The sequence below is a fragment of the Triticum dicoccoides genome, chromosome 2B, assembly GCF_002162155.2.
Source record: "Triticum dicoccoides isolate Atlit2015 ecotype Zavitan chromosome 2B, WEW_v2.0, whole genome shotgun sequence".
In the NCBI taxonomy this organism is placed as follows: domain Eukaryota; kingdom Viridiplantae; phylum Streptophyta; class Magnoliopsida; order Poales; family Poaceae; genus Triticum; species Triticum dicoccoides.
Genome location: NC_041383.1, coordinates 698,619,487 through 698,631,910, shown reverse-complemented (window position 1 = coordinate 698,631,910; position 12,424 = coordinate 698,619,487). Strand labels below are relative to the sequence as shown.

Genomic DNA, 12,424 nt, shown 5'->3' with positions numbered 1-12,424 from the left:
GCACATCATACATAAGGAAATCACAAACATAACCATAAATGGATCATATGAATTGATTTGACCACATGAGCCAGGGTTTGCAACCAAATGAGCAAATGCAAACTATACAAAGATATCAACCAATCAAAATGAGGGGAAATGAGAGAGCTACCTTGGGTGATGAAAATGGTAAGAGTCCACTGGAGACAATCTCAAACAAATGAGAGAGATTTGAGAGGCTCTTGTGCTTCAAAGAGAGACGGGGGGAGACTTGAGCTCGGTGGAGAGGCGAGTAGTGTGAGGTCTGAATGAGTGGTTGAGAAGGGGGGAGAAAATATCCAGGCCCTCCCCACCTTATCCACCACCCAGTACCCTACTGCCAGAGGTGCTGGTGGTAGGATTCGGTATCCTACCGCCAGAGCCCATGGCGGTAGGCCCTTTTCCACGTCAACACGCGCTGACAGCCGTCAGTCGCCGTCAAAGGGCCTACCGCCAGAGCTATTGGCGGCAGGGCCTGCAAACCTACCGCCAACGCCCCTGGCGGTAGGCAAAAGGGTCAGATCCAGAAATATCTTCAAACGGGGTCAGATCCTGAATTTGTTAGAAAAAGGGTTAAAACACGAAATTTTGCCTCGCGTGGCGGTCGCCTCGTGGGTGCCGTCCCGTCCCGGAGGCGTTCTCCTCGGCAGAGGTGCCATTGCCTGGCGGGCACGGCAGCATGGCATGGCACCGCCTTCCCTCCCGCGGCGCCCGTACCGTCAATCGCGTGGGCCGGCCAGCGTGCTACCCGCCAAGCCGCGTCTGGTGTCGTCGGCGCGGCGCCGAGTGGCGTGCAGGCGCTACTAGCTACTCTTGCCAGATGCTACTACGCCACTAGTACGGTGCTAGCTTATTATCGGTGAGTGAAACGCATCAACCATTGCTTCCCGCACAAATCTCCGCACCATCACTAGTTTCACTACTCATCAGCACACATTGCACTTTCGAGAGCACACTAAAGAACAGTGCTGCTTTGCTGTTTATTGGAGTGAGATCCATCAATCAAGCGGGTGTGAAGACGACGACGACGACGATGATTACAAACAGACGAAACAAACGGTGGGATCCGGGGTCCTCCCGCGACCTGCTAACCTAAACCAGCTCACCGCGATTACAGAAACGAATAATGGGCAAGGAACAAGACACCAAAACTGACGGCACGAAACGAACGAAATGGACACTCTTCTGTATAAAGAAAAAATCTCTGCTACTGCTGCCCTGCTGCTGCTTAAATCAGTCGAAGATCTCCCACTTGGTGGTGACCGGGGGGCTGTTGTCGAACGTCTCCCACTTGGTGGTCACCACCACCGTCTGCAGCCGCGCGTTCGACACCTTGAGCACGTCCAGCGCCTCCACGCACTTCTGCACCCGCTTCGCCTGCCAACAAAAGAATCAAATCAGCTTTCTTCTCCAAGACACTGGGCTACACTCATGGTTTCACCAACAACACCACACATACTCACTAGGTGGTTTGTTTATCCGCATGTCATTATCATCGGAACAGAAAGTAAAGGAGCTTTTCCGTTCTAATCTCGAGGTGGCATGAAGGTATCATAGCAGATAAATGATGAAAGTTTGAGGCCCAGACTTTTGGTCTCAGTCTCACATTGCTTGTGCTAGTGACCTACCAACAGCCTGCACCGCTTCATGGCAATCTACTTTTCTCGTCATCTACTCTTTGTAAACTACAGCACAGTCAGGGAGCACATTATTCACCCCTTTAACTAAGATTTTGTGCTGCTTACGGATCAGTGGAAGCTACTCACTAGGCTGCATCCTGCATGCGACGCGTTCAGGGTACACTCCAGGATCGGCTAGGCTGGCATCCAAGAGCTCTATCTACCTAACATTCGCAACAGGGGAAAGGTGTGGAGGTGGAGTTTTTCCTGTGCTTGTACTGGACCACGTACGTGTCCTCCAGAAAGGAGCCAATGAGCCTGTGACCGTCCCGGGGGGCATGTAGGGCACTCGCCCACACGTTGCATTCCTCGTCGACACTCGCATTGCACCGCTGGTCATGGCACTGCTTGCATTACATGCAGACGCAATGATGCGGATCGCAGACGCCGACAGCCCCACCCTGCCCTCATCGAAGGCGAGAGTTGTACCAGAACCAATGGCACGATGCCCCTAAACCTGATCTGTGTGCAGTGAATGTAGGGTGTGCGCTGGGGGTACCTGGAGGTTCTTCTGCGAGGAGGTGTCGGCGTCGGCAGGTATGCTCTCCAGCTTCACCGCGTGCCGCATCAGCAGCTCGATCAGCGTCGTGATCTGCACCTCCGCCACCTTGCTCCCGCCGGACACCGACTTCTCGATGCTCGTCACCTGGTGCCACAAGAAAAGAGAATAATTATTTTAGCATTCGTTCAGCTTCACAATCACAGCATCAGAGGCAGGGACGTCAGATGCAGGCACCGGCCGCTTCGGGCAGCAATGATGAAAGTGAGAGCATCCTTGTTACTCGTCACTAGTCAGTGACGGAGTGACGGATTCCTGTCGTAATGCCAGAATCCCGATGGTTACGCTGAATGAACCCTACTCCGGGACCATGCTGCTGCCGACGGAAATTTCACCGGCGCCCACATCAGTACATGACCACATCGATCGATCCATCGACAGCCACGCACGAAGCATCAATTATGTTTTTTGGACGAGCTCGCGGCGTCAATTTGCTCACCTAATTCGCTGGACATGCGATTCAATGCGAACGCAGCAGCAGCATTCCCCTTCCGTCCCATGCCTGCGTGCCTGACGCCACACACACTGAAACTGCAACTGATTCTCTTCTACGTAGGATGCAGAGACTGCAACTAACTACACGCCTAAAAAGACAAAGCATTCCATTTCTATCCGCCACTAGATCATCTCTAAATAAGGCAGACTGTCACTGCTAGCTGTCAGGAGCTCGTTTTGTCAGTGATCGACCGTCGGTGGTGGAAGGAAATGCAATTTGTGCGTGTGTGGTTGTGCATACCTGATCGGCGAGCTTGTCGACCTCGAGGGCGATGGCGCCGATGGCACGGTTGGCGTTCTGGATCCTGGCGTTCCTCTGCCGCTCGATGTAGCGCCGCTCCAGGCTCGCCGGGTCCTCGGAGACGACGAGCTTGGACTTGTTCTTGACGCCGAACCTGTCCAAGAACTCCGAGTTTTTCCGCTCCCGGCCCTTGTACGTCACCAGCTGCTCCGACGGCTGCAGCCCCGTCCTCGGCGCCAGCGCCTTCTTCAGCTCACCTGCGCGACCACCACCATCCGCCACCAACAAACCAATCAGAAGTAGTACGAAACCAGCAAAATTACTGCACATCACAGCTAATTACTGCTGGATCGTCGTGCCACTCACTGGCCAACAACATTTTGATTCAGAGTTGGTGTGGCATTTGCCTGTGGTACTTTTGCTTTGCTGGGACACAGTCACTTCCGGTTTCTCTACTCTTAAGTCTCAGATAAAAAAAAGTTCAAAAAATTATAAAACCGGCTATGTATGAGGTTGCTTGAAAATTGATTTTGGGTGTGTCAATTTTTTTTGAGCTGGCTGTGCATGGGTTTCGAAGAATGGGAGTGGAACGTGGTGGGCGACGCCTCCGATTTATTTTCCCAACAGTAGTAGTATCATCATGCGGCGGAAAGGTGTCGGTGCAACGGGACAAGCGAGCAGTGCCCCAGCCGCTGCTGGCCGTCCGATGAGGCCGCCGTACACGCGGACCCGCCCTGCGCCAGCCAGGATCGCCCCGTATCTGGACACTCGCGCTCGCACTCGCGCTAGACACTCGCCGCTGGCTGTCACTGCCCGTCACCCCTTGTCGTGAGGCAAAGGTGAAAAAGCAAAGCGACGAACTGGTTTTAACAGCAAATCTGGTCGGTCGATGAGCCTCGTAATCTCCAACCAAAGTTTGGCCTGCACGTTGCACGACGTTGCATCTGAAAGTGCGTCGGGGCTGGAGCCCGGCCAATGGACGCCGGGATCCCGCGGCCGGCAGGAATCCAGGGTCGTACGATTTTGGGAACTGAAGCCTACGTTAGCAGAATGTAATCTCTTTTTTTAGATATATTTTAGCAGAGTAATCCAGGAACGTACTAGTACTACTACAAATTCTCGCGGTAGTAGATTCAGGACATGGAATTTCTGCTAAAGAAATACTTGGTGGGAAGCAAAGACCTTAGGCTAACGAAATGAAATCGGAGAGCGCGGCTCCCTTTTACTAAAAAAAAAAAGATCTCTGCTCTTCTCACGGATCAAGAAATCACGGGCTCTGCACGGATTATTCCCTGGATTTCGTCTCCTTCCTTATAAAATAGTCGGAAGAAGAGGAGAAAAATGGTGGCAAGGGGGGTGTCTGGCCGTACTACTATCATCGCGGCGGCATTCAATCCTCCACGCGGCACGGCCGGGAGTCATGGCCATTTCTTTTAACATGTCATGGCCATTTTTTTTATAGGACGGATTTAGTCGATAAATTCGATAGGTGGACTATCTTTATTTTTTAGTTTATCCGCGGCCACGAACTCCCTATTGGCCAGCACGCATTTTTATGCCGTACGCCGAACGTCAAAACTTGGCGGAAAATATACACTTGGCGACGTGATTAGGTTGAACTTTTGGCACCGATAGCCAATTTTTTTTTACTATCTCTGCCACTTCGTTCACATCATTAACAGTTTGAACGCAAACCAAAAGTAATTTCAAAGTAATTAGCACGAATTTCAGTTTCGTGTCTCGCGCAGAAGAAACGACGGCGACGATGACAGGAAAGTTAAGCCGCAATTAAGCAAGGTACTAATTACTTACTCGCTAACAGGGAAGGAGATTATTAACGAAAGCGGGGGAATCTCAATAAGGCGACGAGATAAATACTGACCGAACGTGGCAATGGAGGAGACGGCGACCTCGTGGGTAGCGGCGCCGTACTTGACCCGCACCCTGATCTCCGGCGGCGGCGGCCTGGGCGGCACCCCCGCCGCGGCGCCGTCGGCCCCCCTGTCCCGGGCCTGCACGACCATCCCGCTCGGCCGGACCTCCCACCCGGCCCTCTCCTCCTCCCCCACCGCCGCCGCCGCGGCCGCCTCCGACCACCCGCTGCTCGACCCGCCGTCCGAGCTCGACCGGTGCATCACCCTCGCCATCGACTGCGCCCCAGCCGGCCTCCCCGGAGCACTCAAGCAGAGGCCAGCGAGGTGGGGAGTGGGGAGAGAAGCTTCCACGGGGAGGGCGAGGGGGTAGAAACTAGTGGTCGGTGTGGCGCCGTGCCGTTCTGGGTGGTCGCGTCGCGTGGGAGGGAGGGAGAAGGGAGTGCGGGGGGACGGGGGCACGCACGCACGAGGCGGACGCGCTTCTCCTTTTTGCTTGCCGGCTGTTTGTGCGCGTAAAAGCACGGAGCCACCCCGGGTTTTCCACAATTAACAGGCCCCGCGAGTGGTGCTCCCAAAGCCGGCCAAGCTGGTTTCTGCAAATAAAGCCGCCCTGTGGTTTTGTCATGGCCACCCATGGATATTTGCACTTTGCAGGCTAGCTAGCTGACAACCTTGTTGCCTTTCTCGTGCCTTTCCATCTGTTAATGGCCAGGTAAGTATTTTGCGTATCGTTCATGTTTGTTTCTGTTTTGCAGGAGACGAATAAATACTTCCGCTTTTAGGTTGCGCGGAATATACGATTATTTGCATATAGGAAAACATAGGCCATTCGTTACCTTCTACTCCCTCCGTTCCTAAATATTTGTCTTTGTAGACATTTGAAATGATTACAACATACGGATGTATGTAGACATATTTTAGAGTGTAGATTTACTCATTTTGCTTCGTATGTACTCACTTATTGAAATTTCTAGAAAGACAAATATTTAAGAACGGAGGGAGTAGTATACTCTTCAGCCCAATATTTCGACTGCACGATTGTAAGATGCCTTCCTCATCATCATGTTAAAGGTTCCACTCCAACCGTGATCGCATTTTTCATATAAACCCTCCTACTCTCTCCCCAATATGCCGATCTATAATTTGCTCCCATTCTTCTGCATGGGCATAGTCAACTCCTAATCCGAGTATCCCTAAAAAACTCCCAATTTGAGTAACTTGCACATAGTTAGCCCCTAAGTCTTCCCTGCCACATAGATGTTGCAGCTGTAGCGAGATTTGCTGATGAAGAGATCCATATCTCCCAGCTACAAGGTCCATTTGCACCATGACCTTGGTTGTATTTACACTGCTATATAAAATCAGATATTCCAGCCTTATAAAAACTGGGTTTTACTTCAATAGGTATGATATATGCACGACAACTTCCACCGAACATTCGGTGTGTCGGTTTCTGCAAAAAGAGCCTTCTGTTTTGTCATGGCCACCCCGTTGAGATGGTTGAATATTTTGCAGGCTAGCTAGCTACCAACATTGTTGCCTTTGTTGTACCTTTTCCTTCCGTGCCCATGTAAGTATTTGCGTGGCGTACCTGTTCGTTTCAGTTTTGAATAAGCCAAATAAATACTTCTATTCTTAGGCAGGACAACACATATTTTATTCGATGAAGTAAACATGAGACATCATTTATCTTCGGGTAAAGTCTCGCTTCGATTGATCGACCGAGCATTTGTAGGATGTCTTACTCATCATTGTGGTACCATTGAGCACAACGATTACCTATGTAATACCCGCTGCTACATTCCTTGTATAATACCCCCTGCTACTCTTTTCATGAAATGTACATCTATGAAATAGATCTTGCAGCCACACGAACGTCAGCAAATGACGAGACCCATATCTTTGACTATATATGTCATTAACAATGTCTCTATCTCCACCTCCCACAACACTATCACCATCCCTTCCCTATGTTCATCTTCCTAGATGTCAACACATTCATTGTCAATCATATGGCCTCAAGACCGCCCCATAGTTGTCTAATTCAACTACCTCAGCGATTGTGCGAATCATTGTACCCTGTTCCCTCATCCAACTTATACAATGTTGTTGTTAGGCTCGTACAGCCCGAGCACCCCTAATGAGTAGTTATATGTCATGTGATACTAATTTATAGAGATGGTCATGTCAAAATAGGTAAATGGGCTTGCTTATTAGTACCTACACCTAATTGTATAATAGGCGAGACTAAGCCTAAATAAAATTTGTTTAGGATATTTTTGGGCCTCAAACAGTCTTAAGCACAAGAACAAAAGTGTTTGACCAAGCAAGATGCGTATGAACAGACCCATTTGCGCAATAACATTGGTTATATTGACATTACTAAATAAACTAGTTATCCAATCTCTTTCAAACCGAGCTTCACTTAGCTAGCGTTGGCATGTTCATGACCAATTCAACCAAACATTGGGCCGACTGGCATAGGTCGACAATGTATTTCATCTTGTTACACTAGGATAAATGATGGAGTCCATCCTGGCGAATCTTGGGTAGGGGGTCCCGAGCTAGTAGCACTAGTAGAAAAGGGGGCAATGGTCCAGGCCGGGTCAGCCCATTAGTCTCGGTTCAGTCCAGAACCGGGACCAATGGTGGCATTGGACCCGGTTCGTGAGCCCCGGTGGCCGGCCGGACCACGTGGGCCATTGGTCCCGGTTCGTCTGGACCTTTTGGTCCCGGTTGGTGGGACGAACCGGGACCAATGGGCCTCGCTCTTGGCCCACCACCATTGGTCTCGGTTGGTGGCTTGAACCGGGACCAAAGGCTTCCCTTTAGTCTCGGTTCATGCCACCAATCGGGACCAATGAGGTGCCTATATATACCCCATCGCGTAAGAGCAGAGCACACTGCTTTGTTTTTTCTGGACGCCGAGGGGGAGAGGGCTTGGTGGTGCTCTAGCTCACCTCCTATGCACACAAGGTGTTCGACGGAATGCCCGAGCCACACTACTTAAGCTTTCTCCTCTCCAAGATCGACCTCCAAGCTTCATTTTCCTCAATATTTGTCTAGGTTTAGCGGTCCGTCACGCCCAGTCCCCGTCTTCACCACCGTCGATCACCCACGCCGATCTCATCGCCGGCACCACCGTGGTGAGCCTCTTGTTCTTATCTTCTTTCTGAAAGGAACAATATTCTTACTTGTATGTTTAGATAGATACTTGTATTGTTTTCTTACTTTTATTATTGCATCTTATATATTGCGATGGTTTTGGTATCCGCCCCCGCCGGTCCTCGTCCTGTCTATGATTCGGATGTGGTATATATTATCTTTTCATAACTATTTGGTTCATTTATTGTTTATGAAAATTATGCCGACCAATGTGACATAGATTTTATTTATCTAGGAGGTTGTTGAACCGGAAATTCCAACCAACCCTATTGTCGAGAGGTTAAATTTAGTTGAAGAAGAAAACAATTTCTTGAAGGAAAAATAAGAAAAATTGAGGAGGAGAAGATGATATTGGAGTTGCATGTTGCGGATGTCGTCGATGATCACAAGATCAAGATGGATGCAATGCGCTTGAAGATTAGAAAGATTAGAAAATATGCCATTCATACCGAGGCTTGGTATCATTATGCCGTTGGATCAGTTGTTACCGTGGTTGCGATTATGATCGCATTTGTTTTCGCATTGAAATGTTTTACATAGTTTCAATGTATGGTTTAATTAATTTAGATGCTCTGCAGAGTTTTATGTTGTTAGATGAGAACTATGTATGTACTTTGCTTTTAATGTGATGATGAACTTCTATTAATTTGGTCACTTAATTATCTATTCATGATGTTCTGTAATGATTTTTGACACACTTAATTATATATAATGCACACAGATGAACCGGCAATGGATGTACGGTGACAGACGCACCTCCGAGTACATTAAGGGCGTGCATGATTTTCTCGAAGTGGCTGAGGCAAACAAGCAGAATGGTTTTATGTGTTGTCCATGCCCTATATGTGGGAATACGAAGTCTGACCGGAAAATCCTTCACACCCACCTGCTTTACAAGGGTTTCATGCCACACTATAATGTTTGGACGAGGCACGGAGAAATAGGGGTTATGATGGAAGACGGCGAAGAAGAAGAGTACGATGACAACTATGTGCCCCCTGAATACGGTGATGCTACTGAAGATCAAGAGGAACCAGACGATGTGCACGATGATGCTGCAACGGGTGAAGCTGCTGAAGATCAAGAGGAACCAGACGATGTGCCCGATGATGATGATCTCCGCCGGGTCATTGTCGATGCAAGGACGCAATGCGAAAGTCAAAAGGAGAAGCTGAAGTTCGATCGCATGTTAGAGGATCACAAAAAAGGGTTGTACCCCAATTGCGAAGATGGCAACACAAAGCTTGGTACCGTACTGGAATTGCTGCAGTGGAAGACAGAGAATGCTGTGCCTGACAAAGGATTTGAGAAGCTACTGAAAATATTGAAGAAGAAGCTTCCAAAGGATAACGAATATCCCGACAGTACATACGCAACAAAGAAGGTCGTATGCCCTCTAGGATTGGAGGTGCAGAAGATACATGCATGCCCTAATGACTGCATCCTCTACCGTGGTGCGTACAAGGATCTAAACGCATGCCCGGTATGCGGTGCATTACGGTATAAGATCAGACGAGATGACCCTGGTGATGTTGACGGCGAGCCCCCCAGGAAGAGGGTTCTTGCGAAGGTGATGTGGTATGCTCCTGTAATACCACGGTTGAAACGTCTGTTCAGAAATGGAGAGCATGCCAAGTTGATGCGATGGCATAATGAGGACCGTAAGAAAGGCGGGAAGTTGAGAGCACCCGCTGACGGGTCGCAATGGAGAAAAATCGAGAGAAAGTACTGGGATGAGTTTGCAAGTGACCCAAGATACGTATGGTTTGCTTTAAGCGCGAATGGCATTAATCCTTTCGGGGAGCAGAGCAGCAATCACAACACCTGACCCGTGACTCTATGTATGTATAACCTTCCTCCTTGGATGTGCATGAAGCGGAAGTTCATTATGATGCCAGTTCTCATCCAAGGCCCTAAGCAACCCGGCAACGACATTGATGTGTACCTAAGGCCATTAGTTGAAGAACGTTTACAACTGTGGAATGGAAACGGTGTACGTACGTGGGATGAGCACAAACATGAGGAATTTTACCTAAAGGCGTTGCTGTTCGTGACCATCAACAATTGGTCCGCTCTCAGTAACCTTTCAGGACAGACAAACAAGGGATACCACGCATGCACACACTGTTTACTTGACACCGATAGTATATACCTGGGAAGCTGTAAGAAGAATGTGTACCTGGGCCATCATCGATTTCTTCCGACCAACCATCAATGTCGAAAGAAAGGCAAGCATTTCAAAGGCGAGGCAGATCACCAGAAGAAGTCCGCCATGCGTACCGGTGATCACGTACTTGCTATGGTCAATGATTTACACGTAATCTTTGGAAAGGGTCCCGGCGCACTAGCTATTCCGAATGACGCTGAGGGACACGCACCCATGTGGAAGAAGAAATCTATATTTTGGGACCTACCCTATTGGAAAGACCTAGAGGTCTACTCTTCAATCAACGTGATGCACATGACGAAGAACTTTTGCATGAACCTGCTAGGCTTCTTGGGTGTGTATGGAAAGACAAAAGATACACCTGAGGCATGGGAGGACCTGCAACGTTTGCACGAAAAAGACGGCATGCCTCCGAAGCAGTATGAAGGTCCTGCCAGCTACGCTCTTACGAAAGAAGAGAAATAAATCTTCTTTGAATGCCTGCTCAGTATGAAGGTCCCGACTGGCTTCTCGTCGAATATAAAGGGAATAATAAATATGCTAGAGAAAAAGTTCCAGAACCTAAAGTCTCATGACTGCCACGTGATTATGACGCGACTGCTTCCGGTTGCATTGAGGGGGATTCTACTGGAAAACGTCCGATTAGCCATTGTGAAGCTATGTGCATTCCTCAATGCAATCTCTCAGAAGGTGATCGATCCAGAAATTGTACCAAGGGTAAGGAGTGATGTGGCGCAATGTCTTGTCAGTTTTGAGCTGGTGTTCCCACCATCCTTCTTCAATATCATGACGCACGTCCTAGTTCATCTAGTCGACGAGATTGTCATTCTAGGGCCCGTATTTCTACACAATATGTTCCCCTTTGAGAGGTTCATGGGAGTCCTAAAGAAATATGTTCGTAACCGCGCTAGGCCAGAAGGAAGCATCTCCATGGGCCATCAAACAGAGGATGTCATCGGGTTTTGTGTTGACTTCATTCCTGGCCTTAAGAAGATAGGTCTCCCTAAATCACGGTATGAGGGGAGACTGACTGGAAAAGGCACGCTTGGAAGGGACTCAATAATATGTAGGGACGGATATTCTTGGTCTCAAGCACACTACATAGTTCTACAGAACTCAACCTTGATGACCCCGTATGTCGATGAACACAAGAACAGTCTGCGCTCCAAACACCCGGAGCAGTGCGACGACTGGATTACATGTGAACACATCAGGACTTTCAGCAGTTGGTTGGAAACACGTCTCAGAGGTGACAACACTGTTTGTGATGAGCTCTACTTGTTGTCCAGGGGACCATCTTCGACTGTTACGATTTGGAAAGGATACGAGATAAATGGGAATACATTTTACACGATTGACCAAGATCAAAAGAGAATCAACCAAAACAGCGGTGTCCGCTTTGATGCAACAACCGAGAGGGGAAAGGACACATATTATGGTTACATAGTGGACATATGGGAACTTGACTATGGACATGATTTTAAGGTCCCTTTGTTTAAGTGCAAATGGGTCAATCTGTCAGGAGGCGGGGTACAGGTAGACCCATAGTACGGAATGACAACAGTGGATCTGAAAAATCTTGGGTACACTGATGAACCGTTCGTCCTAGCCAATGATGTGGCACAAGTTATCTATGTGAAGGACATGTCTACCAGACTGAGAAAAAGAAAAGATAAGGAAGCGAATACATCATACGATGAGTCAAAGCGCCACACACTTCTTTCAGGAAAAAGGGACATCGTGGGAGTGGAGGGCAAGACAGACATGTCTAAAGATTATGAAAAGTTTCATGAAATTCCTCCCTTCAAAGTCAAGGCTGACCCCAGCATCCTGATAAACGATGAAGATTATCAATGGTTACGGCGCAATAAGCAAATGACACAAGCGAAGAAAAAGTAAAGACTTTCTCCCGCGACTATTATGATGATACCATGCCAACTTTGTAACAGACGAGTATGATACCATTGTCCGTTTTGTACATGCACATGCTATGTGGGTGAAATTATGATACCATGCTATGTGGGAGGTCGATCGATCACTTCTCTCGGTATGCATGACGAACTTCTGTACTTAATGGTTCCCTTCATTTTCTTACTAGCTAGCGTGTCGAGGGCCTCTCTATGTACAATACGTAGCGTCGACCAAGAATGGACATAAGAGAGGACACTTCTCTCTATTAATTAGCTAGCTAACACAATATATGAAACACCTAAATTAACCCCCCAA

The 12,424-nt window shown here is 48.5% G+C and overlaps 1 protein-coding gene across 1 annotated transcript; it reads right to left on the bottom strand.

Annotated features, from left to right (window-relative positions):
- Positions 1-960: 960 nt before the first annotated feature.
- Positions 961-5,344, bottom strand: LOC119365694 (BAG family molecular chaperone regulator 1-like). Its single transcript, XM_037631342.1, has 4 exons — positions 4,875-5,344; positions 2,993-3,249; positions 2,197-2,343; positions 961-1,395 (listed from the first exon to the last, which is right to left on the bottom strand). Exons 1-4 carry the CDS (start codon positions 5,137-5,139, stop codon positions 1,252-1,254), a joined length of 813 nt encoding a protein of 270 aa, XP_037487239.1. The 5' UTR covers positions 5,140-5,344; the 3' UTR covers positions 961-1,251.
- Positions 5,345-12,424: the final 7,080 nt, after the last annotated feature.